Source organism: Borostomias antarcticus (assembly GCF_949987555.1).
Source record: "Borostomias antarcticus genome assembly, chromosome: 12".
Taxonomy (NCBI): Eukaryota; Metazoa; Chordata; class Actinopteri; order Stomiiformes; family Stomiidae; genus Borostomias; species Borostomias antarcticus.
In genome coordinates this window covers 17,404,012-17,431,998 of record NC_140245.1, presented here as the reverse complement: position 1 = coordinate 17,431,998, position 27,987 = coordinate 17,404,012, and the positions used below count along the sequence as shown (strand labels likewise).

The 27,987-nt window shown below is 46.0% G+C and overlaps 1 protein-coding gene across 1 annotated transcript; it reads right to left on the bottom strand.

Moving 5' to 3' along the window:
* Positions 1–27,985, bottom strand: lbr (lamin B receptor; the record flags this gene model as incomplete). The annotated part of the gene is made up of 12 exons (XM_084446718.1): positions 1–161; positions 1,872–1,994; positions 2,158–2,238; positions 2,428–2,596; positions 4,458–4,583; positions 21,676–21,779; positions 21,898–22,147; positions 24,122–24,321; positions 24,540–24,720; positions 26,717–26,794; positions 27,258–27,422; positions 27,815–27,985. 12 exons carry the CDS (start codon positions 27,983–27,985, stop codon positions 1–3), a joined length of 1,809 nt encoding a protein of 602 aa, XP_084302844.1.
* Positions 27,986–27,987: the final 2 nt, after the last annotated feature.

Sequence of the window (27,987 nt, the reverse complement as noted above, 5' to 3'; positions counted from 1 at the left end):
TCAGTAGACTCGGGGGAAGATGCGGTAGGGGACGGCTCTGCAGTAGTCGTCCCAGGCCGAGCCATACTTCCTCCGACATTGGGCCTCATCACGCGCCTCCCGATGGACCAGCAGAATCAGGAAGTAGATCACATAGTAGTAGGGGAGCAGGTGGCTGAAACCTACTCTCGCGCGCGCGCGCACACACGCGCACACACGCGCACACACACACACACACACACACACACACACACAGTTATGTAGGGATTAAGACAAAAACCTACAGTTACAGATATGTAGGGATTAGCTGGGCAATATGGCCAAAATATGAAATCTAAATTTTTTTCTGCTTACATGGACTCGAGAAAACATGATTCAAAAATGGTTTTCTTTATAAGGCTGACCTTTTAGTCTGAGAGAGAATAAACAGTGGAAACATTTAGTGTCATTCAAGTAGGCTATGTCATCAGTTTCTGTAGGCCCAGATCCTCCTACAGGGTAGGCTAATGAAAATGGCCCAAATGAAGAGCTGCTACAGAGACGAGTCACATCTCCAAATGAAGACATTCTGCTTTCATTGCATGAGAATAGAAAACTCTCCTGAGAGAACTGCTGGTGCTGGTGTTTGAGTGTCACTGATCTCGATTATGCAATTTAGGCATTTTTCACATAGTTTAAAAAAACGCGATATCAAATTAATCTGAGTTATCACCCAGTCCTACTAGGGATTAAGCCTGAAACCTACACACATACACAGTTATGTGGGGATTAAGACTGAAATATACACACACACAGTTAGTTATGTAGGGATTAAAGGAGAATGTTCGTTTTTGGCAACCTGGACCTTATTTACGGCATATTATAAGACGTTTGACTCACCAAGATAACTTTGGTGTAATTCGGAGGCCTGTAGAAGAAATTTAAAATCCAGCACGAGCCAAGTATATCCATGTAATGGTGGCGGACGGGGCACTGAGAATGCAGCTTCTCAAAAATGTATTTTCTGCCGCGAAACGGTTGTTTTCATCAATCTGTCTTTATGAATTGTTAGTTGTGCTTACATAGAGCGAGGGCTTGTTGTGGTTTTTCACATGCCTCTGTAATATGATCTTTAGAAACGTCTTTAGAAACAAAATAGCTTCCCCACTTGCTCCAGCACGCATGCGCACAGCGCGCAAACTGGCTATTCTCTGTCTGTAGGCTACACTCGCGGCTCACATTCTCTACGCTACGATCGGCGTCCATCATATTCTAAGTCATCTTCTATATCCTCAAAATCCGATAAATATTCAGGCATATTGCACACAATATTCCAGGCACCAACAAGCCGATCGTAGCGTAGAGAATGTGAGCCGTGAGTGTAGCCTACAGACGTAACGGAGAATAGCCAGTCTGCGCGCTGTGCGCATGCGTGCTGGAGCAAGTGGGGAAGCTATTTCGTTTCTAAAGACGTTTCTAAAGATCATATTACAGAGGCATGTGAAAAACCACAACAAGCCCTCGCTCTATGTAAGCACAACTAGTGATTCATAAAGACAGATTGATGAAAACAACCCTTTCGCGGCAGAAAATAGATTTTATAGAAGCTGCATTCTCAGTGCCCCGTCCACCGCCATTACATGGATATACTTGGCTCGCGCTGGATTTTAAATTTCTTCTACAGGCCTCCGAATTACACCAAAGTTATCTCGGTGAGTCAAACGTCTTATAATATGCCGTAAATAAGGTACAGGTTGTCAAAAACGAGCATTCTCCTTTAAGACTGTAACCTACACACACACAGTTATGTAGGGATTAAGACTGTAACCTACACACACACAGTTATGTAGGGATTAAGACTGTAACCTACACACACACAGTTATGTAGGGATGTGTAGAGCTGTGTGACTCACCACAGGGGAGGGACCAGGCCAGGGCCATGATGAGGTCACCCAGGTAGTTAGGGTGACGGACCACGCCCCACCAACCAGACACCAGCAGGCTCTTCCCTGTTGCCGTGGGGATGGTCTTCAGGTCTGGAGACACACACACACACACACAATTACACAGAGAAGGGTCTCAGGTCACTATCTGGAACTGTCCTTGTCATTATTCTGTGACGATTGCCACTCCACCATTGCATATAACTTCAGCTCTTATTACAGTGACGGTGGCGTCAAACAGGTATTGAGGACTTACGGGCTAGTTTGGGATCTGAGGGGTTTCTCCTGAAAGAGTTCTTCTGGGAGTTTGCTTTCCTGAAGATATAGTATCCAAGAGCTTGAAGAACCCAATGAAAAGAGAATTAAAATACTAATTGTCTACCACAACTCACACTTAGACAACACAAACACCTGGCACACGCAGAGACCTGGAACAGCCACTACATTCAAAGCACTCAGACGTCTGCATGTCGGTTCCTGTAACCTCTGCATGTCAGTGTCCTGTAAGTTATGCCCTGCGACCCACCGTTGAGGGTGACGATGGCGGCCATCCAGGGCAGGGCCAGTGGGCTGGGGTGGGTGACCAGGTAGTAGGCCTGCAGGGTGTAGGTGAAGGGAACCCATACCAGGTCTCCAAACGCCAGCATGAAGCCGAAGCCCTCTTGGACAATGTCCATGGTGGACAGGATGGCCTCCTGGGAGGGACAAACAGAACCACAACATTCAGCTGCTCTTCGTCTGAATAGGGCCCCATCAACATCCTAGTCTACAGCTGTCAGGTAATTGTTATCAAATTTAATTAGGTGGGCTATCTTACAAAAGCTAGCCCAACTTGTGATATTCCCACTATTTCTTTCTTTCTTTCTTATTATTCTCCCCAGTTTTTGTCTCCTTAACTTCTTCTTCATACTTTGTGCTAGAAACTTCATTCAAACTTTAAAATGTGCATAATGTTTAGCTCTTTAACGTATCCATTCAGATTTTGGATATTTTTTATAGTTTTTTAGAAATGTAACTTTTAAAACAATTTTTTGTCCCATTGAAACTGCTTGAAACTGCTTTTGGAATGTTCAGAAACTTTATGTTTTTAGAGTGGTGGCAGCAGTTGCTTTGAAAATATTCACACATTTTGTAAACTGCTGGCACTCCTACAATTTTGACAGTTCACACATATATTATATATCAAAATGTTCACACAACTGTGCTGATTCTACAATATAAGTATCTAAGCTGTGTGACTTACAGTTTTCGCTGTACGACGATTTGTTCGGCAACTGCGCTCTCCATTGAAACGTATGGTGCCCACACTTTTGAGCTGTTAATTTTGAATTTCTACCCTTTTTCTAACTTGTCGCTATGCCTACAGTTTTAACAGCTCATACACATATTATATAGCGAAATGTTCACACAACTGTGCTGATTCGTACAATGTAAGTATCTAAGCTGTGTGACTTACCGTTTTTGAGGTATGACGATTTGTTCGGCAACTGCGCTCCTCATTGAAACACTAACTAACTTTTGAGCTGCTAATTTTGCATTTTTACCCATGCCTATAGTGTTTAAGCTATACAGACATATTATACATAGAAATGCATACATAGCAAGTTCTCAGGATTCCTATGGTGTCAATATATAAGCTGTAACATTTATAGTTTTCAAGATAGAGCTGTCTGAAGCGGACCATGTCTAGGATAAGAGTGTCAGTTGAGATTAGAGTGGTGGCAGCTGTTGCTTTTTTTGAATTTGTGTGCATGTGCAGCCTCTCTTAAAGGTACAGGCACCCTTTTATAACTAATGTGGTAGCACAGAACTCAGCCAAAGTGGAATAGAGACACATGATCTTCACTGGTGGGGGCCGGTGGGTAGCCCGGAGAGGAGTACTACGTCCCTGACTGGCTATGACCGAAAGGGGCGGAGCCTCGCCACCACGCCACTATTCACGCCACTGAACCCACTTTTCAGCCCCTGAGTGGGCTAGAGACACACAGTCTTCAATGGTGGACGCATGGAAATTGCCCAGAGGTCACTGTACTGTCCCCGACAAGCTGTGATCCAAGGGGGCAGAGCCTAACCAGCACGCCACTATCCACGCCACGGGCCCCACAACTCAGCCCCTGAGTGGGCTAGAGACACATGGTCTTCACCGGTGCGGGCGGGTAGGTGGCCCGGAGAGGTGTACACTGTCCCCGACCAGCTCTGACCTGATTAGGTGGAGTCTCTCCACCACGCCACTGTCCACACCACGGACCCCACAATTCAGCCCCTGAGTGGGCTAGAGACGCACGGTCTTCGCCGGTGCATGGACATTGCCCGGTCCGTAGTAGTTCTAGCAGTAGCTGTTACATACAGCTGCAGCAGCTAGTCCACCTCACATTTTCTCCAGGAAATGTACTTTCTAGTTTAATTTAATTATGCTACAATCAAAATTGATTTAACTTAGACCGTCTTTCATCCTATATTGTTGTTATATGATTATCTAATAACTATCAGAAACTAATCATTTCATGATAGAGCCCGGGAAAGTTACCAGATACTGCAGTGTTGTGTGTGTGTTACCTCGTTCCACAGGCCATCCAGCACGTAGAGGAGCTGGAAGCAGTTGACCAGGATCATAGCTGGAGACGGGCTGTCCAGCTGCTGCAGTTTCATCTCCGCCAGCGCCATGGACAGGTTGACCATCACCTGACCACAACAACAACAGGGAAACATGTTGATCACACCACCCGACCACAACAACAACCACAACAACAACAACAGGGAAACATGTTGATCACCACCTGACCTCAACAAAAACAACGGAGAAACATGTTGATCACCACCTGACCACAACGACAAAAAGGAAACATTTAGACTGTTTGTATTTAAAGACCCGGGAATTCCAGCGAGTCTGGCTACATCTGGGTTTTGTTGTGGGGCCGACTACCCCTTTCAGCAACGGAAAGCGGCTCCTGAAACGTCTGGTGGAATCACTAGCATCATCTAGAATGGTGGAATCACTAGCATCATCTAGAATGGTGGAATCACTAGCATAATCTAGAATGGTGGAATTACTAGCATCATCTAGAGTGGTGGAATCACTAGCATCATCTAGAGTGGTGGAATCACTAGCATCATCTAGAGTGGTGGAATCACTAGCATTGCTTAGCCCTTTGGTGGTGTTAGGGTCTCCAGAGACCCCTTTCAAAGTAAGAGGGGTAATAAATACCTCTACTTATTTTATTGGAACAAGGCTTCATGATATCCTCCACAGCAGTTATATAAACACAACAAAACTAATTTTCACAATTTTAGCCAATTCTGAAGGTATTTTTGTAAAAAAGTTACATTTTTGATATTAGGGTCTGGGCGGACCCGGCAGAGAATATTGGCTATAGATAGAAGTTTGCTTCATTGAAATGTTAGGCTAACTCAGTGGATCAAATGTGGCTCAATCAAGATTCATCATTGACACTTCACCCCCACCCACCTTCCTCCGAAAATTAATTTCTCGGAGTCTGGAACTGTCGGCTACTCCCCCCTCCCCCACGGGAACTCAACCTTTCCCGGAGTATATGGACACTGAATTGAACACAGACATAAACACACTGATACCCAGAGACATACAGTACACACACCTCGCATGCACACACACACACACACACACACACACACACACACACCCAGTACACACACCATGCGCACGTACACACACACAGAGAGACATATACACACACCAGAGGAGGCCATTGAGGTAGAGGACAGTCCTCCTCAGTTTTTTGGAGAGAAGAGAGGGATTAAAATATAAATATATGCATTTATGTATTTATAATTAATATTACCTCAGTTTTGTTCATACATCAGGTTTTCCCTATCGATAAAAACCCATTATTGAAATTCTAAAGCTCCAACAGTGACATCTATAACAAGCAGCTGGAGGACCCATAGATATTTATGGAAGGGAGGAATGCCTCCCTTGGGCGTGTCCCTTAGGGGGTCTATCAATGTAATGCAATTTTTTCATGCTCATTTGTGATTGGCCAAAACGCTGAAAAATAAGGGAGGACAGTACTCTGAACAGGATTTAATGATTGACATTTTGTTAGTCCAATCACATTCCAGATTTACCACAGTGAAGGCCAATTGAGTCGGCGTTGATGTCTGTGTTTCTCTTCCCTGTGCCATTGGAGACTTTTTGTGTGTTCGTAGCTCCATAATATAATACATCCGAAAGTATTATGGGACATATTAAACATCAAACTGATCGTCTTTTTGTCTTGATTCTATCCATCTAAATATCTAAGCTGACATAAATACTTTTTGAGCTAGAGCCGTCTGAACACGACAGTTCCACTGGCTGGCTATAGCCGGTAACGTTACGCCGGTAACGTTAAAGCTACGGGGGCTACAAGGTGCACGTCAGGCTACGGCATAGGCAGGAACGCAGATTGACTGGAGGCGCAAACTGTCGGCAACTCGTCCAAAACATTTCTAGAGACGGGGTCACAACACCGGATCGGAGAAATGCACTGAACAGCCTGGGTCCTGCTTGCGTGATAGTTGATCGCTTTGCGGTGCTTATTCCTCATCCGGTGATGGATGGGTGGATGGAAAACTTTCAACAATGTTCATATTGTTCTGATAATTGTAGGTTATAGCAACATAAGAGTGGCAGCTTTGCAACCCAAATGAGTTAATCCCATAGTTGTACCATTGCTAGCTAGCCATGAGTGAACTGTTGGATACTGCATTTGCTGTGCAATGTATTCCATTGTCCAGTTGTCAAATCTATTTGCCAACAAACTGTTTGAAAGCCAGCACACCTCAGTGTCCCCTAATCAAAAACATTTTTCATATATCACCTAACCTCTCCAGCACCTGGCTGGTGGAACACTACGCAGCCGGACTCGGTGGAATTTGAGTATCAGCAACATGGTGTAATGCAGTTAAGGATTTGACCACCATAGGGCGCCAGGTACACATGATTTTGATACCAGAAGCCTCCAGTGATGTAGAGATAAACAACATTTCAGTTTGAAAGCCTAAGAGACATAGCCTGAGGTAGTTTCAACACCAGACCCATGAGAGCTCTTTTGCTTATACACTACATAAGCTGCACTAACTACATTACTGGATGCTGCAGATCTCTCTATGGGGTACACCTCATGCAAAATCTGTTTTTCAAATTCTGGCAATTCATTGGTATCGCCAGAATCCCGGCGACACCAATCAGACTTTCGCGATCAGGTGTTCCCACCCAACCTGGCCCTCATTTGCTACTACACCCTGTCACTCTTTCAACTTTGACCCGTCGATATGCCCTCAGAACACCAGCTTGGGCGACAAAGTGGCATAGACTCTATTATGTAGTATGGAGAGCACAGCGATTCAACCTAATATTTGAGTCTTCAGAGAGACTTAGCCTGGCGTCACCATCTTGATCACATGAGCTCACATTCTGTTTCACTCCACAGATCAGTCTAGTCATCCACCCGTTCAAACTGATTTCTATTGGTTGAGCCAATCACAACCGTTTCTCTAATATGGCAGTGGTTATCAAATGGGGGTTCATGTACCCCTAAGGGTACGTTGGAGTCCTGCAGGGGGTACGTTTTTTTTATAAATATTAATTTACAAATATATATATATACACTATAGGTTCAATAAAAACATTTAAATATACATTTTAAAGCTCAATGAGAACTTTTTATGGTTCAATATTCACCTTTACTTTCTATTAGTTTATGAATTGGCCTTACAAGACCCTAAAAAAAATCTGTAACATGAGACTGCATGAGACCCTATGAATTTATTATTTTAGAATTTCGGTGTACTGGATAGTACACTGGCGGGAAATCTTGTGGTGGAAACGGAAGTGCCACCTACCGGTCAAGCAGGAAGTCATCATAACTCCTACATACATTGTCCGATTTATACAACATTTCTCACACTTCATCAAGGTACCGTCCTGAACACATCTATGCGTCGGTATTGAGTCACGCTTAGAGCGCCACCTACTGGTGACAGGAAGTTTCGCTCAGTACTTGACACCGAAATAGCACACCCTTGGCAGCAAGCGTTGCTCCAGCACACTGTGCGCATGCGTGCTGGAGCAAGTGGGGAAGCTATTTCGTTTCTAAAGACGTTTCTAAAGATCATATTACAGAGGCATGTGAAAAACCACAACAAGCCCTCGCTCTATGTAAGCACAACTAGCGAGAAAATAGATTTTCTAAAAGCTGCATTCTCAGTGCCCCGTCCGCCGCCATTACATGGATATACTTGGCTCGCGCTGGATTTAAAATTTCTTCCACAGGCCTCCAAATTACACCAACGTTATCTCGGTGAGTCAAACGTCTTATAATATGCCGTAAATAAGGTCCAGGTTGTCAAAAACGAGCATTCTCCTTTAATTACATGACTGCCAAGTTATGCAACACATCAATACTAGGGCTGGGTATCGATACTCCATCCATCCGTCTTCGTCCGCTTATCCGGGGTCGGGTCGCGTAGGCAGCAGCTCCAGCAGGGGGCCCCAGACATCCCTTTCCCTAGCAGCATCAACCAGCTCTGCCTGGGGAATCTTTAGCCGCTCACAGGCCAGTGCGGAGATGTAGTCCCCAGGGTTTCCGTTAGCCGGTAATTACCGGTTTTTGTCCGGAAAAATCTGTTGAAGTCCGATATATTAAAATCTCTCCGGTCACAATAAATCCCCCTAATTGTATTAGGCGTACAATAGGCTAAAATTAAATTTCCATATATTATGATTCCTTTTGAATATAAAAAAACGAATAGGCCTATTCATTTTGTTCCGTTAATGTTAAGGCTACTGCATATGCGATTAAAAAATAGCCGTAAGATAAATCTGCCTATAGGCTAGCGGGCCACCATAGCAAGCGAGAGGGAGCCCGATCGAGGTACGGAGCTTGAGGCGAAAATGCATAGGCCCATTAATATCGAATGGAAATTAGCCTATGCAGGTTGTAAGTTCTCACACTTTATTTAAGGAGGCTATATTTATTTTCAAAGAGTTTTGTTCTATTTTAGCCTATCTGATAAAAGGCCGAAATTAGGCTATAGGCCTAGCCCATGAATTCCAATCAGCGCAGCCGTAGGCCTTAAATTAAAATGTTACGAGAAGCCTAAATGTCGCACTTTTAAATACAAATGTTATATATCTAGACATGCATTGTGGCATTTCTTTATTTAGCCCAGCCCGCCTATCAGTTGTTTCTCAACAGTTATGTCCTCCTCATCCTCATAGCCTACTGCAATGTCCATGGTTATAATGACGCTGTTTTATTGATAAAAAGGGTAGGCTAAAACTGGAAAGAGAAATTAGTAAACACATATTACTGTTGCGAATCCCAAACCATCCTGTTTTTTCCAACTGCGCACAGTATCCAAAATCAAGTCCTTCCTCTCCTCCAGCGACCTACGGAGGGTCGTACTAATGCTCATCTTCTCCAGACTGGACTATTGTAATGCCCTCTATGCCGGGGTCACCGACAAGACCATCCACAGCATGCAGCTAGTCCAAAATGCCGCTGACAGGCTGGTGACAGGCACTAAGATGAGGGAACACATTTCTCCTGTCCTCTCCTCCCTTCACTGGCTCCCTGTGAAGCGCAGAGTGAAATTCAAGATACTTACATATGTCTTCAAAGCCCTCAATGGTCTCGCCCCAGCTTACATCAAAGATCTCCTGGACCAACCTACCAACTTCAGGCCTGGTCGCCAGCTCAGATCTGACAACCAGATGACCCTGAAGGTCCCACGGTCAAAACTTGTCACAAAGGGAGACCGTGCATTCTCTGTGATGGCACCTGGGCTATGGAACAAGCTTCCTCTGAACATCAAGTCTGCCACCACCCTGGACTCTTTTAGAGCACAGCTTAAAACTCACCTCTTTGTCACAGACGATCTATCATTTATGTCCTTGTCTTGTGTCTTAAATGTAGTTTCATTTTGTGTCTCTGCAGTCCTTTGTTTTTGTTTGTCTCTTTTTGTACCCGGGCTGCGCCCCGGGCTGATGTAACAGTTGGTTGGGGGAGGCATTATAAATAAAAATAACATAACATAACAAACCAATTAGCCTACATCCTCAAATCCGATTCACGCAATTGAAATAAACATTCATGTTCTAGCCTACAGTCGCAATTCAAAGCTGACTATTTTTGTGGCTGTGCAATTACATATAGGCCTAGCGCATGGAATCATGACAGCCTATCACACATTTAATCATACGGATGTGAAATAAGACAATAAATGGCATATATAAGATACACAACGGCCAATCACCGCGACAAACACCTATAATAGGCCTAATATCATATTATAATATAATGAACGGAATTTCTCCACTTTGTCCGGAAAAGTCTAATCTTCCCGGACACATTGACCGGTACTGATTTTCCCTAACGGAAGCCCTGGTAGTCCCGCCACCTAGTCCTGGGTCTACCCCGCGTCCTCCTCCCAGCCGGACACGCCTGGAACACCTCCCTAGGGAGGCGCCCAGGAGGCATCCTCACTAGATGCCCGAACCACCTCAACTGGCTCCTTTCAACGCAAAGGAGCAGCGGCTCTACTCCGAGTCTCTCCCGGATGACTGAACTTCTCGACCGATCTCTCAGGGAGACCCCAGCCAAACTCCGGAGAAAACTCATTTCGGCCACTTGTATCAGTGATCTCGTTCTTTCGGTCATGACCCATCCTTCATGACCATAGGTGAGGGTGGGGACGAAGATAGACCGGTAGATCGAGAGCTTTGCCTTTCAGCTCAGCTCTCTTTTCGTCACAACAGTGCGGTAAAGCGACTGCAGAACCGCACCAGCTGCTCCGATTCTCCGGCCAAACTCCCTCTCCATGGTTCCCTCACTCGTGAACAAGACCCCCAGATACTTGAATTCCTTCACTTGGGGTAAGGACTCATTTCCTACTCGGAGCAGACAGGCCACCGGTTTCCTGCTAAGAACCATGGCCTCAGATTTAGAAGTGCTGATTCTCATCCCAGCTGCTTCACACTAGGGATGGGAATTTCGACTAATTTTAAAACCGAGTAACCTAACCTGATCCTACTCGAGTAACCGATTACTCAAAAAAAAGATTACTCAAAAAAAGATACCGTCCAGACAGAGCGCATTGAACCCCGGCCCCCTCGGAGGGGAATACGTTTTTTTCCGCCGTTATTACCGTGGCGGTGCTTTCATGTCTCGTCCATGCCCTTGCAAATAAACATATTTAAACGCTGATGTGTGGTTGGATGCATTACTTATCAGATTGAATAACCCACAGGTTTTCATGAAGCTATCGGAATCGAAAAACGCAGCCTTTTAATTTGGATGCACTGCCCAGCTCATAGCCTATTAAGCCTATCGTTAGGCTACTCTGAAAACTCTAAGCCTACAATATGCAACCAGACCTCTAATTTACTAATATAAATTAAGTATTAAACCAAGCCTTTACTGCCGATGCCGGATAACAAGTGAATTAATTTTTAGCGTTATCTAAAAAGCACCGCGGCACTCACTGCCTATTTCCAATTTATTGGACAATAATGGATGTTTCGGCGTCAAGCCTTCATTAGAGAAATGTCCATGCAAAACTAAATAGATTTATTGAACAACAGGCCTATTCATTCAATATTTCTTTATAGGCTGGAAAACGAGTAGGCTATACGCGCATGGGCCTGTGCCGGAGCGCTCTTAAAAAGACTCCATATACAGTACAGCGCTTTTCTCCAGGCAGCCGCCAACGCTCTATCCTCTTTGGTAACAATTGAAAAAGGGCACAGGCGCTCAGAAATGCGCGCTTTCACGGCCAAACATGCCATATTGTATAGCCTTTAGATTAACCGAGTAGTATTTATTTTCCGACTAGCAGATTGCCTACTCGGGTACTCGAGAAATCGGTTAACCGTGCACATCCCTACTTCACACTCAGTTGCGAACCTACCCAGAGAGTGCTGGAGGTCGCAGGCAGTTGATGCCATCAGGACCACATCATCTGCAAATAGCAGCGACGTGATCCCCAACTCACCGAACTGCAAACGCACCTCCCCACGGCTACGCCTCGATATCCTGTCCATGAAAATCACAAACAGGATTGGTAAAGCGCAGCCCTGGCGGAGGCCAACCCCCACCGGAAAGGAAGACGACTCACTGCCGAGGACCCGGACACAGCTCTCGCTCTGGGTGTACAGGGATTGGATGGCCCTAAGTAGGGACCCCCTCACCTCATACTCCCGCATAACCCTCCACAAGACCTCTCGAGGGACCCGGTCGTAAGCCTTCTCCAAGTCCACAAAACACATGTAGACAGGTTGGGCAAACTCCCAAGCCCCCTCCAAGATCCTCGCGAGAGTAAAGAGCTGGTCGGTGGTTCCACGACCAGGATGAAATCCGCATTGTTCCTCTTCGATCTGAGGTTCGACTATCGGCCGGACCCTCCTTTCCAGCACCTTGGAGTAAACTTTCCCTGGGAGGCTGAGTAATGTGATGCCTCTATAATTGGCACACACCCTCTGGTCCCCTTTTTTGAATATTGGGACCACCACCCCAGTCTGCCACTCCTTTGGCACTGACCCAGACTTCCACGCAATGTTAAAGATGCGTGTCAACCAAGACAGCCCCTCAACACCCAGCGCCTTCAGCATTTCTGGACGGATCTCATCAGTCCCTGGGTCTCTGCCACTGTGGAGTTGTTTGACTACCTCAGTGACCTCCTCCAAGGACATTGACGACCCCCCCATTATCTTCCGGCTCTGCCTCGATCGTAGAGGGTGGATTAGTCAGGTTCAGGAGTTCCTCAAGGAAGTGCTCCTTCCAACGCTCAACAACCTCCTCAGTTGAGGTCAGCAGTGTCCCCTCCTTGCTGTATACAGCTTGGATGGTCCCCCGCTTTCCCTTCCTGAGGTGTCTGATGGTCTTCTAGAAACACTTTGGTGCCGACCGAAAGTCCTTCTCCATGGTTTCTTCGAACTCCTCCCACACCCGCTGCTTTGCCTTGGTCACGGCCGAAGCCGTAGCCCTCCGGGCCAGTCGATACCCTGCAACTGCTTCTGGGGTCTCCCGGGCTAACATATCCCGGAAGGCCACCTTCTTCAGTCGGACGGCTTCCCTGATCACCGCTGTCCACCACGGTGTCCGAGGGTTACCGCCCCTTGAGGTACCCAAGGCCCTCAGGCCACAGCTCCCAGCCGCAGCTTCAGCAATGGAGGCTTTGAACACCGACCACTCATGCTCGATGTCCCCAACCTCCACAGGGATGCCTGAGAAGCTCCGCCGGAGGTGGCAATTGAAATCTCTCCGGACAGGCTCTTCCTCCAGACGTTCCCAGTTCACCCTCACTACACGCTTGGGTTGTCCAGGTCTGTCCAGAAGCTTCCCCCGCGATCGAAACCAGCTCACCACCAGATGGTTATCAGTGGACAGCTCTGCCCCTCTCTTTACCCGAGTGTCCAAAACACATGGCCTCAGATCAGATGATACAATAACGAAATCGATCATCGACCTTCGGCCTAAGGTGTTCTGATGCCAGGTGTACTTGTGGGCATCCTTGTGTTCGAGTTCGGGTATCGATACTGATTTCCAAAAATGAATGAATGAATGAATCATTGAATGAATTAATGCTATTCATTCCTTCATTTATTCATTCATTCATTAAATAAAAGATCGATTTTGGGATTCATGAATCGATTCTGAATCATTTGATTCAGAATCGATTCAGAATCAATGAATCGATTTTTTAAACCCAGCCCTAGTCCTGTGTGATATTTCCAAAGCTGTCTTGTATTGATGTGATGTTGCATTTTTAATTTTGTTGTTTTAATTGATTCGCCAATAATTTAGTATTTTTTCCGAATTCTAAATGTTGTTGACGGACTCTGAGGTCGTATTCTGTTTTTTTTTGTTTAAAATGCTGTTGCAGTTGTTCATGTTTGGTGTTGAGAAGTTCTTTGTTAGTTGCATTTGAAGGCGTCCGAGAGTGAAAGAATAGAGAGAATAGAGAGTGAAAGAAAGTAGGGGAGTCAGTGTTCGGCCCATAAATACTAGCTATTGTTATCTCGTCATTGTCAATCGTACTGTTAATTATAATGAAACGACCACATTTTATATTCAATAATCTCCACAACATCAGCTAAAGCACTCGATGCTTCATGCTTTGTCTTTGCTTGTAGCTAAAGCCAAAAAGCCATTCACCATAGCTGAAGACCTATTAGGCCTACTTCCAACCGCTGTTGTATTGGCCGAGACTATGCTGGACAAAAACACAACATATATAAATTAAAAACTGCCTTTGGTCAAAATAAAAGGAAAAATATATATATTTGAGATGTAGCATTAAAGTGTTTTTCAGTTACAAAGTTGTTTAAATCAAATACTGATGTCACTGTATTGTACCTCTTTATAGGGTTTTTTTCTAGCAAAAAGGTTGTGCGCTGGTCATGGGGTACTTGATTGAAAAATGATTTCAAAGAAGGTACATTATTATTAAGTTTGAGAACCACTGTAATATGTTGCGGGTTTGATACACTGACTGTACCCACTTGATACGATGACTAACCTTCGCATTTTAGCGAATTGGGTCTGGCAAAGCCTATTCTGTGTACCCAGAAGCTCTCACTATGGCAAGAACTTATAGGAATAAGCTATAGTATGATATTCATGGACATTCATGGATAGTGGGCCGTCCTGCACTCTAATGAGTAGTTGGTAGCATATCTGGCACACAAGGTGCAATTTACTTGGACTTTCTTCCATGTTAACTCTCACTAGGGTTGTGTATCGTCACCGATTTCCTAAAACGATTAGACTATCATTGACAAGGTCCCAATTCGATTTCCTTTTCAATATCGATTTGGTAAGGGATATTTCAGTTACAACACCAATTTAGCTTGATATGAAAGAGGTTCTGAGAGAACAAATGCTGTAAATTGTACAAGGAAGAACCGTCTAACCTGGTGCATTATTTAAAATATGAATGCCTACCTTAAGAATTCACTGCAAAGCAGTGACATTAATGTACTTTTTATTTGACCAACTGATTGTGATGACCAACACACAGCAGTCAACACAATATTGTGCAAGTTGCAACTCTACAGTCAGTGAGAATGACCAGCCTGGAAAACTGAGTGTCTTTCCACAGACCTTTTATTTTGAAATGTCTGCAACACCAGAAGTTAACGCCTTCCGTCAGTTAGTTGGCTTACAGTTAGCTCTCTAGCTAGCTAATGTCAGCTAATGATCAGACTGATGATTCGGATGATCAGAATGATTATATTACTAGTGCTAGCTAGCTAAATAATATGAACTAGCTACTGGCAGTAGATAGTTAAACTTAAGCTAGAGTGTTAGCTACGTAGCTAGCTAGCTCTAACGTTAGCTAGATAGCTACTCTAGCATGCCAGACTAATGGGTTTAAAAGCTTCAAGCATCCAAGGAAAAAAGTGAAGAATATAGGTAAAACTCCTTTAATTGAGTCTTAAAGTCAATGTAATGCTTGTTTGGGTGTTTTTGTGCTCATGTAAACAGTCTGGAATGTGCAGTGGAAGGGATAGAAGGAGACAGCTGATGCTGCTGTGGCCGTTCAGGGTAGTGGGTGTCAAGAGGTCACACTTAGGCCACAGGGGGGGCCTCTCCTCTGGGGTATTAATGACACACCTCTATGGGACACTATAAACAGACACAACCTAGACTGACAACCAATGGTGATTAAGATATCATGTTAGGGTGACAGGCGACACATCTGTATGGTCACTCCTCCACCAATCTAGGTTCACCTAAACGGGCAGGCTTAGGCGTGGGGGGTGGGCCGAGAGAGCACTATTTAACATCTCAACCAAACCTTGAGACTTTGATTTGGAAACAGTAGGCAACTCGGACGGACAGATTCGCTGCTCCCAGCAGGCAGGCCCGCTGATAACACCATGCGGGAAGGGAAGTCTAAGACCTTGACTTCGCGCCACAGCCGCAGCCAGCAGAGAAGCAGGGAGAGAGAGAGACGAGGGAAACATCCCAGTGTTCCATGTGATTGTATCTTTGTACAATAAATCTATCATCTGTCGCCGCTTCCAATCCCGTGTTGGGTGATTTCATCAATGACTATCACAACAAGAAGGCTATTAACATCGTGGGTCCTAATTAGATGGTGCTGCAACTCTTATCAAGGCTTACAAAAAGAATACACAACGCAGAGCAACAGAAGAAGAAAAACGCCAAAAGCCAACAATTTGGTGCCGTGACACCCGGATGAAGACAGAGCCAAGCACAACCCGAATTACCAGCCGAACACAGACCAGACGGTGGGGGACGCCTTGCCGGAACTGACCTGGGTTTCGAGCCATTCAGAGCCATACAACGGGCGGTGAGTGCTCTGTCTCTCAAGAAAGAACCAATCTAATAAACCACACACATAGCCTCCAACACGTTAAACTATGATTAAATGTCTAGACATATTTATAACAATAAAGGTATACCTGCAATAATTTATGAATGCATTCTGATGAGCTCCAATTGTATGCGCGCGTGTCTCAGGACAGAAGCCGAGGGACAGAACGGGTGCACACACAGACACCTCTCAAGTTCTTAGCTCGCGTGTCTCAGGACAGAATCCGAGGGTCAGAACAGGTAGACGTCTGTTTAAGTCTCAGCTTGCGTGTTTAAGGATAAGAATCCGAGTGGTGTAGAACAGATGTCTAGCAGTTTCTCAACTGCACATATACAGCTATCTATTCTCGACTTGAGTGTCATTGACAAACCGAGTGGTGTAGGAGCTGTCCAGAAGTGTTGAAACCGGACCCGAGACCCGGTGTGTAGACACACACTTCGGTCCGTCTGTTTAAGTCTCAGCTTGCGTGTTTTAGGATAAGAATCCGAGTGGTGTAGAACAGACATCCAGCAGTTTTTCAACTGCACATTTACAGCTATCTATTCTCGACTTGAGTGTCATTGACAAACCGAGCGGTGTAGGAGCTGTCCAGAAGTGTTGAAACCGGACCCGAGACCCAGTGCATAGACACACACTTCGGTCCCAACAAATAAAGGGCCAAAACTTTTATTCCATTCTCATCCGCTCACTGAGCGGTAGGCTACCTCTCTCTTCTTTAGCCCAACGGCAGGGATATCGCTTGCTTCATATCTCTTACATTCCTCAAGGCGACCTTGAGGGTGCTTTTTACCACACACACTTCACTCCCAGTCTCCAGAAAGTCTCAACATCTTTATTTCCTTAAAGGACTTGGCACAACATTCTGTCCCATAATGTCTCCCAGTCCACCTAAGCAGATCCCAGATTCGGATGCTGCGGGGGAGCCCAGCGCCCCCCAAAATGACAAGCGAAAGGTGACACAGAACGCCCAATGTCACTTTAAGGGAAATAAGTAACGATATGTCACAGGCTATCTGGGAAAGGCTTAACTTAATCAAGTTACAGGATGAGGTGGTGGCTAAATATGATATTCAAGCAGAGGGGGAGGGGGGATGGCCCTTAGCCGACATCACAAGGGCCTGGGGGAAGACACTTGTCTCCCCAGAGACTCACATGAACGCCTCCAATGGTGTTCCCTGATTCTTAGCAGATCAGAATATGAGTCTCAGATGGAGAAAATCCAGTCAGAAAGAATGAGACAGGATTTGAAAGCCCGCATCACATGCTTAAAGGAAGCAAAACAGGAGCTTGTAACTAAATTGGAAACGACAGAGTTATCGAGAGGGCAGACTGACCTGAAGCTGCCATACTAACAATCACAAGAGACAGAGGAGAGATTACAGGGGCAGTACAGGCCCAAGAGCAGGTCTTACCATTGACGTGCGACAGAATCAAAAGGGCCTTGCTCTCCCTTTCAACAGATACTAAAGGACTCCGAGACCCAACAAAACTCAACACAAACTGAGCTTCTCTCCGAGCTGTCTGTCACCTTGGGCTCTCTGTCGGCAGCTCACACACACCCATCAGTCTCTGGCTCTGCTTCGGGGGGGGGGGGGGGGGGCAACTCGGCCCCCACCTCCAGAATCTCTCTTGACTCCCGCTCCAACAGGAAAACATCCTTCCCTAGGGTCAAAGGCCCCCTCCGGTTACAACACAAGTTCCAAACATCAATCTGGGTGGGGCTCGTAGGAGATCCTCTCTTAGGATTTGACGTCCTGACTCAACTCATCTCTTGAATTCCAAGGGGGAAAAATCAGACTCACAAAACTGAGACGAGTGACTAAACCGGACCTAACCCGGCATCCCATATGGGCCAAAGACAAAAATGATTGGCGCCCCTAGTGGCGGACCGGTCCACCATCTTCAGTGCCCTAGACCCAGAGCACAAATGGTTCACCGTCATAGACATGACACAAGGCTTCTACAGTGTGCCTCTGGCAGAGGAGGTGCAGCCGTGGACAGCCTTCACCATCGATGGAAAACTGATTGAGGCGATCCGCCTCCCACAAGAAGTGACGGTGCTGAAGGTCAAGGGCCACACGCGTGGTGACACCGCTGACAGCCGAGGGAACGCTTTGGCGGACCAAGCAGCCAAGAATGCGGCCCGAAATCAATAACCCAGTCCAAAACATCTGTCACCAGTCCAAACGTCTCCACCTTATCAGATTGATACCATCACTCCACGGCCCCTATCATCCCCAGAGCAGTGGTCAGATACAACGCATGAATCGCGTCATCAAGGACAGGCTCACCAAATATCACCAGGAGGGCGTTCCTTGGCCAGATGCTTTGAACATCTTTGCTTCATTCGAGCAACACACAACAGAGAAACAGGCCTCAGTCTGTTTGAGGTCATCTGTGGGAGACCAATGTCACTCCCCAGAGCCATCGACCTCAGAAAAGCAGACATTCATCTCACAAGTGACGCATTGATCGGTTACTGTGAGAGGTTGAGCGTGGCACTAGCCAAAGCTCATCTTCAGGTGCGTACGGCATGGAGTGATGTCCCAGAAGGAGGACACACTCTGATCCCAGGCCAGTACGTCATGATCAAAAAATATCAAAGAGAGACATTGGACGCGAAGTGGAATGGGCCGTTCCAGGTATTGCTCATCACCAACACTGCAGTCAAGGTAGCCGGGAAACCAAATTGGATTCATGCTAGACAATGCAAGGTGGTTGAACCACCGCCCTCTGAGGATTAGAACCACCACAGGTCATGACACTCAGGTTGAGACACTCTCAGGGACTCAGGACGTAGACTATCATCAAATAACATCAGTGGCCTAACACTCCAAAAGTCAGGGACAACGATGGCAGTGTTGTTCGAACAGAGCCCTTGAGCTAAAGAATCATGCGTCTTAGGCATGAGGGCAAACTCGGGGTGAAGAACGCATTTTGGGGCATTCTCTGAAATATCCCAATATGTGCCACTGTTCAATGACTGTAGTTCTGCTGAAAGGGACAGAAATTAGTGTTGAGGGCCTTAGTAAGAGCGTAGATCCTGAGCCGACAAGCCAAAGTCTGACAGTGTTTCATGATAATTAATCCTTTATTTTCATCTTCCATCATCCATCTTCCATCATCCATCATAACCAATATACCTTGTTGAACGTCTGATACTGTGATAGTTCCTTTTTGTTTCCTGTACCACAGATGGAGTTGGAGAAGGCCTTCCGGTTTACTCTGGACGCGAGTGATCACGTGCAGCAGCTCGAGGGGACGGACAGCGCTACCTCGGGTGGAAGACGGGACACTTGAACTTTCACACAGTTCACTCACACTCACCCTAATCACATCCTTTCATCCACAGGTTGTAGGGAGTGGTCAGGCCAATAGTGGTCAAGTGTGTTAAGCAGAGTTATACTGTACAGGTGAATCCTCAGGTTACAGTCGAGACATATTCATTAGAACTGAAGCAGGGACATTACAGGACAGTTTATCTGACCAATCAGTGGACGGGTAAAGCTAACTGTCATTCATAACGTTTTGAAGTTTCAGATCAAATTTCATTGATAAGATCAGGGTTAGGACTGACTCTCTCCATATCAGCGCCGTTCCTCACCCAGGGGGACGGGTTTGAATAGTTGCAGGGAAATCCTTTACTGTTCTTATTATTAGAGATGGCCGGACCCGTGGGGATGGTAGTGTTGGGCGTGGCTGCTGGTGTGGGCTTGGGAATCCGGATTCAGGCTTGCACCTGTGAGGCGCGCCGCCGCTATCAGGTCCGCAGGGTCAGGAGGGGCCCAGGGCGAGAGACTACGTCTCTCTACCCAGATTATGATTTGATTGCAGTAATGCTTAATTTGTAAAGGTGCCTGTCTGAATGCTAGGTTCAGATATGTTATTTCGGTCAACTTTGTTTTTGCTTTGCTTTTAGGGGTGTGTTTTTTAATAAATGATGCATGGGGTGGGGTGTTTTGTTTTGTTATATTGAGTGTTGTTATCTTTGAGGATGGTTCCAGGTACAGAGGGTCTTAAGCCAGCCGGTCCGTGTTACGTGGTCAGGCAACATTGGAGAAAGAAGGATTCATATGTTTATTTCCCTATGTATCTCTGTGTGACATTTTATCTAGATTGGTATGATTCTGTGCGATTGTATAGAATCACAGGAGAGATTGAAGAATATAGGTAAAAGTCCACAGAGTCTTAAAGCCAATGTAATGCTTGTTTGTGTGTTTTTGTGCTCATGTAAACAGTCTGGAATGTGCAGTGGAAGGGATAGAAGGAGACAGCTGATGCTGCTGTGGCCGTTCAGGGTAGTGGGTGTCAAGAGGTCACACTTAGGCCACAAGGGGGGCCTCTCCTCTGGGGTATTAATGACACATCTCTATGGGACACTATAAACAGACACAACCTAGACTGACAACCAATGGTGATTAAGATATCATGTTAGGGTGACAGGCGACACATCTGTATGGTCACATATCCACCAATCTAGCTTCACCTAAACGGGCAGGCTTAGGCGTGGGGGCTGGGCCGAGAGAGCACTATTTAACGTCTCAACCAAACCTTGAGACTTTGATTTGGAAACGGTCGGCAACTCGGACGGACAGATTCGCTGCTCCCAGCAGGCAGGCCCGCTGATAACACCATGCGGGAAGGGAAGTCTAAGACCTTGACTTCGCGCCACAGCCGCAGCCAGCAGAGAAGCAGGGAGAGAGACGAGGGAAACATCCCAGTGTTCAATGTGATTGTATCTTTGTACAATAAATCTATCATCTGTCGCCGCTTCCAATCCCGTGTTGGGTGATTTCATCAATGACTATCACACCAAGAAGGCTATTAACATCGTGGGTCATAATTAGATGGTGCTGCAACTCTTATCAAGGCTTACAAAAAAAATACACAACGCAGAGCAACAGAAGAAGAAAAACGCCAAAAGCCAACAAAAGCATATATTAAAAGATTGATCTCAGGATTTCTGAATCGATAATCGTTAATTCAAATGAAGATCGATTTTGAACAGTAAAATAGATTTTTTCAACCCAGTCCTAACTCTCACTTCACTGAGGTTTTTAATGTTAATACACAAACGGCAAGGTGTATTACCTGAATTAGTTTTTCATTTAGTCCCAACTATATGCTCCCAATGAAATAATGTTCAAATGCAGTTGGATTTTAACAAATAAGATTATTCCCACAAGTAGAAATTGCAACGTTACAGCAGCAAAGTGGATAAGGTTATAAAAAAAAAAAGAAAAAAAAGAAAAAGAAAGCACGAGTAAAGTTAATAATAAAAGGTAAATAATGAAAGGTTGTCAGGGTTCCCCAGCACTGGCTCTGCCCCTCTGCCCATGTTTTGTGGCGCATCACTCCAGATAAGGCGAAGCCAGGCTTTAAGGCATCTTGGTTCAGACCAAACACTCACCCATCCGATCAGGCCGGGCCGCATCTCACAGAAGTACTTGAGGTCGAAGCTCCTGATGCGAGGGTTCAGCTCATGGCCCATGAAGAAGTCATAGATCACATAACCTAAGGAGGCACAGAACGCAAGTCTACTGTTACTAACTGACCTTCCAGTACAGGCCCACATCGTAGACTCTAAACAACACGCATGCACAAGTCACATGTACACACACCCCTCCCTCACCAGAGTTTCCTCCAGGGGCCAGGTCCTGGTCAGCAGCCCAGTGGGAGCGAGTGTACAGGTACAAACTAAGCAGGACAGAGAAGAGAAAGGCTGCCACAGCCAGCTGCAGGAAGTGGCTGTGGATGTATGTCAGGTCCACTTCCTGGTGCAGGGCAGCACCCAGAGCAACAGCAGTCAGGACGAGCGCATAGAAGCCGTTGGTTCTGTACTTCAGTCTCTCTCCAGTCTTCAAGGGTAGTCCCTCAACAACCTGGACACAGGAGAGAGACAGGTTTCACAACTTTCAACCACAGTTTTTACCTTATTCAACCCTATAGTTTGACCTTACTCAGTCCCAGTTTAACCTTATTCAATCCTTGTTTGACTTTATTCAACCTTAGTTTAGTAGAAGTAGTAACCTTAGTAGTAACCTTGACTTATTCAAACCCATTCAGCCTTAGAGAACAGTTGTAACTGCAAGGGCCAGTCCAGGTCAGTCAGATGGTGTTTCTCTTCATGTTAGGATACAAACTTTCTATTCAACACGTCAGTCTGAAAGTTTCCACTGCGCTGTCAAGCAAGCGTGTGCTGAGGAGGAGCAGCAGCCTGACAGAGAGAGGACAAAGCCCACATTCTGCCCTGTGGTTCCCCGTCAGAGACACTGCTCCAGCTGATCAGTCTAATCTCCTGAGCTACGCAGGTCGACCCAGCAAGCTCAGACCAGACCACAGCAGTCATGTGGCCCAGGCAGGTCACGATTAGGTAGGAGAGTCATGTGTGTGTGTGTGTGTGTGGGGGGGGGGGGCAGGCGGGGGAACGAGAGTGTGAGTGAGTTAAAGGGTTGAGAGTGATTGAGCTAACAAGCCTTGCATGTGTATGAGTGTTAGGGATGAGACAGTATACCGTAAAACCGTGAACCGCGGTATAAAATGTCCACGGTATTAGAATCGTGACATTCCCTGTGTTTACAGTATTACGTTTACGGCATTACACAATAATGCGCTGCTGAAAGTTCAAGTTGCTTGAAACAGTTAATTTTGTAATTTAATATAAGCTTGCTATTAATAAACTGAGCTTAATTACAATAGTGTGTATTTTCCATCATGTGTTGCGCTGTAGTTCCTTCAAAGTAAAATGCTTGTTTTTTTATGTGTGTTGGGGATGTGAAATGCCATATACCGTGAAATACCGTAAACCGTACCGCGTAACTAGATACCGTACCGTACTGCAAAAATCCATACTGTCTCATCCCTAGTGTGTGTGTGTGTTAGGGTTGCACGGTACTAGAAAGGTACCGCGATAGCCTGCCGTCAAAAACAGTACAATACCCCATTTTATTAGTACCGGTACTTTAAGAATGAGCCGTATTTCCGAGTTGTCGAGGCAGTGTGCGTGCGTCTCTCTCCCTCTCTGCTACTCTGTCCATCTGGGTCAGTGTGCATGTATCGCTTTGCTTCTCTCTGTCCCTCTGCTACTTCCTTTCCTCTCTGCTACTCCCTAAGCAGAGTGTGCTTGCCAACCGTCAGTCCAGTTCACCAAATTACTTTCAGACCATTCGCTTATTTCTGCAAACGTTTGTGGCGAACACAAGTCTAACGGAAAAAGGTTGTAAAATAGTTGAAAAGAACGTTTGCGAAGGAAAGTGAAAGGGCTGAGGGCTGCACAGTTGGTTACTCTAGACAGTGGCAGAGGATTTCCAAAAGCAAAAAGCGCCTATTTGGCAATATTTCAGATTTAAGCCCAATGCTAATAGCTGGGGAACCTCATAATATTAATGAGGCAATCTGTAAACTCTGGAGCTCGTCATGCCATAACGTGAACACCGTTGCTCTGTGCTGCGACCCACTCTGTTGCACGCGCAGACAGAGTGAAGGAGAGGGATCAGTAGCCTGGCTCCAGCCCCTGAATCTGAATGGCGATTCAATCTGTCAGACTAGTGGAGCAGAACAGATACTTTCAGTTTATAATTGTAGCATCCCAAGCTTATTATTTTACAAATAAGAGTTTTTTTTTAATTTAATGAATAAAATAATACAATTAAATATCTATGTAATTTATTTAGTTTAAACAGTTGACATTCCTACTCCGCCTCAGCAGACAGCACTGAGACCAGTAGGCTATACCTGATATTGTATTATTCATTAGCCTACTTTTCCTGATGTTTTAGGTTAAAGTTATAATTTTGGTATAGTGACAACACTAGTGCGTGTGTGTGTGATGGTTCATGAGTGTGTCCTGTCCTCACCTTGCCGATGGGCAGGAGGTAGAGCAGAGCTTGGCAGAGGAACCAGAGGGTAACGGTGGCCAGCGCCGCCCAATCCCAGAGGGTGTGCAGGGGGGGCAGCGGAGGGGGGAGGTTCATAAGGCTGGAGTCCTCCTGCCCCCCCAGCAGCAGCAGAACCAGCACCGTCGCTGGCAGCAGCAGCAGCATCATGAACAGCACACCTGAGGGGGGCAGGATGGCACGAAACAAACACCCACACTGAACTGAGTTACCGGAGCCGTAGGTACAGTGGTTCCAGTCCCTCCCAGTGTCTACGCTAGAGGAGAGGGGACATCATGGTATGCTCTCATCCCACTGCCATTGTGAACAGTAGCTCTTACCACACATACACCTCATCTCTCCTACCCCACCCCTCGACCCCTGCTACACCCCTACTTACCCATCCTGCCTCCAAACTCCAATTGGGTGGTCTTGGGGGTGGTGGCTGGTTTCTTCTCCTCCTCCACCTTCTGCTCCTCCTGCTGCTGCTGCTGCCCTGCAGGCTTGGTGTCCCCATCGTCCTTCCTACGGCGCAGGTTGTAACGGCTCTCAACCTTCTTCTCAGATTCTGCATCCCCCTTCTGGACAGAGGAGGCGGGAGAGAGTGAGAGAGAGCACTGAGTTATGCTATAGAGGAAACAACTAACAGCGAGCTAACCCACAGTGACCCTTGTCAGTGAGAGGGAGGCCATGGACACAGTGGTAAACCACCTGGCTTCAGGGCTGCTCCAATGAGGTGGACACAGGAGGGGGACACTACATAGAAGGGTCAACAAAGCATACTGTGGACTGATACTCAAACCATCGTACACATAATAGAGTTAAACACCATGATTCACATGCTGAAACACAGGGCAGGCTGTGCAGCAGTCAGTGGAGGAATATGTAAAGCTAATACCCTGTACTCTGGAAAAGAGGACCTAGGAAAACCAGCCTCTTATCGAACCTATTTAACCTACTACCTATTTAATAGGCAACACCGCCAACCAACCAGAAAACCACCGTTGTGCTAGGGCTAGTGCAACCCTTGGCGACAAAGATAGGCCGAGTTTGTTTGACATAAACTAAAGTCATATTTCCACTGTAGGAATAGTACAGGAACCATCCAAACCAAGAACCATCAGGAACTTTGCTGGTTCCTGGTACGGGTTCCTGGACTCTCTCCCAATATATTCCAGAACTGTGAAGATGCACACTCAAAGGCATGGGTGTTATGGTTATGAAAAAGCGCAGTAGGCTACTTGTACAGGTGCATCTCATAAAATTAGAATATTGTGGAAAGCTCATTATTTTCCGTAATTTAATTCAAAAAGTGAAACGTTCATATATTATAGATTAATTACACTTTAAGTGAAATATTTCAAGGCTAATTGCCTCCATGCCACGCTCCACATTGAGTGAGTTGCAGTAATTTGTGCAAAAGGAGCCCCGACCAAGTATTGAGTGTATAAATGAACATATTGAACATACTGTACAATCATAAAGATTTAAACAAAAAAGGCTTGAAATATTTCACTTTGTGTAATGGATCTAGAATACATGAAAGTTTCACTTTTTGAATTAAATTACGGAAAATAATGAACTTTTTCACAATATTCTATTTTTTGGGGATGCACCTGTAAACCGCAGCGCATAAACAGAACGCAGGTCTTTCAACACAGCAGATACAGCCACAGAGAAAAAATCTATGAACTACTACCTACACCTGCGAAGTGCAACGCAAAATACTGCAGAGGGCGCTAATAAAACATCAACAAGTCACCCTGCACAATGCAACACGTGAATCAGGGACAGCTACAGAAGAAGAAGAAACAATACCTAGCCAAAAACAATGCAGCACATGTATACAAATTAAAGCAGGTGTTATTTTTCTCACCTGAAAAAATATAAAAACTTATAAAACTTTACAACAGCTTTTAGCCTGCTTTATAATTTCAGATAACGGCGGTGCCGGCTGGTGAACATGACAACGACGCTGCATGTAGCTGCAACGATGTAGTAGCCTACTGACGTCAACCTGTGGAGTTCCTGATCGGTCCGGCTGGTACCACCTCCGAAGCAGGAACTACGTTTAGTTCTGAGGAACTGGGCTCGAGTCCTGATTAGGATGAGCTGCAGTAACATTCCCACCGGAGGAGAAAAGAGGAGGCACATGTCGGCGGGCCATGTGACTGGCTAATGGAACATAACAGGACCCTGTGAGGTGCTTCAGTCAGCTGGATAGCTTTGAACAGACACTCGTGTAGTTACACAGACACACGCACACACACACACACACACACACACGCACGTGCAACCCACTCACACAAACTCCATGCAACTCACTCACACACAGACACTCCTGTGTAACTCCCTCGCACACGAAAACGCGCACACACACAACATGCATGCATCATGACATTCCATTGCAGCAGTGAAGTAAAGCCCATTTACTAACGCACAGTTCAGCTGGAGGGACTTGTCCATCAGATACCACTGTACTAATGAACCTTTAACAGGGTTGGGTTAGTGATGGTTTCAGGAAAAACAGAACAACAAAATGAGGGTACAAAGCTAGTAGTTTAGTAAAGGTCTCACCTGGTTAACTCTGTTAGCAGAGTCATTCTCATCTTTCTGTTCATGTGTGCTTTTGCGATTGTTCTCCGCAGGCTTAGCCTGGTGAATGGGGATATGGGGGTGGGGGGAAGGGTACAGGGATGTGGGAGGCGGGAGTAAACAGCCCAGAGAGGGGATGGTAAACATTGAGGAGAAACACAGCCAGGAGTCCTATGAGAAGGACACTCACAGTATTCACATGCATACTATAATGCTGATGCAGTATACGCATAACACGTTAAATCTACAGTACTTCAGAACAGTAAACTACCGGTCAATGAGTTGTTGTATGACTAGCATGGTAAAGTTACTAACTACCCTACACATCACACAGACCCATGAACATCACACAGACCCATCCATGCACAAATACAAGTGTTTTTACTAAGAACCTTCTGACCAAGAGCTGTGTCAGCTTTCTTTCTGATGGTCATAGCAAATAAACCCTCACATGCACCCCCTGCCCCCCTGCCTAGCCTGGTGAGGTGTGGTCTAGGCCTCCTGGCGCTGCTCTGAGACTGACCTCCAGCGCCTCCTTCAGAGCGGCGTCCCTGCGGGAGGCCGGGGCCTCGGCGGCGGTGCGGGAGGAGGAGCGGCGGGTGGTCCTGGCCGGAGAGCGGGAGCGGCTGCGTCTGCGCGCTGGAGAGCGGGAGCGGGAACGCCGGCTGGACCGGAACCTTTCTCCGCTCTGGAATGAGACACACTTCCGTCAGGTCAAGGAGCAACACCTTTGCACAGCTGTAGGTGGACAGGTGGGTCAGAGAAGACCACGGTCCAACAGGAGTAAAATAACCCACTTCCGCCTCCACACTGTCTTCTTCACTTGCAATTAAAAGCCATTTATTGGTCACGTTTCGGTGCTGAGACCTTCATCAGCTGAACTGCAAGCTTAATCCACCCTGTACAGAAGTCCTTTATTTTACACTTCCTGTTAGACCCTGTTATTACATAGTAATAACATAACAACAATGTATATATTTAGTGCACTGCTATTGTGTAGCCTAGAGGAGTAGTATTATTGTATTGGAGTGTCCGCTGAGAATAAGATGGAGTAGTAGTGAAGGGTCCTGTCTGTCCTACCCTCATGTCAGCCTCCCTGAGCTCCAGCTCCGTGCCGTCCTTGTAGATGACAGTGTACAGTTGGCTCTGGGCATCATAGCTCAGCACCTTCACCTCGTAGTAGAGGGTGCTCCCAGGCCAGCGGCCCATCACCATGTCCCCGTTCTGGTACTTCACACTCGCCATCCTCATTT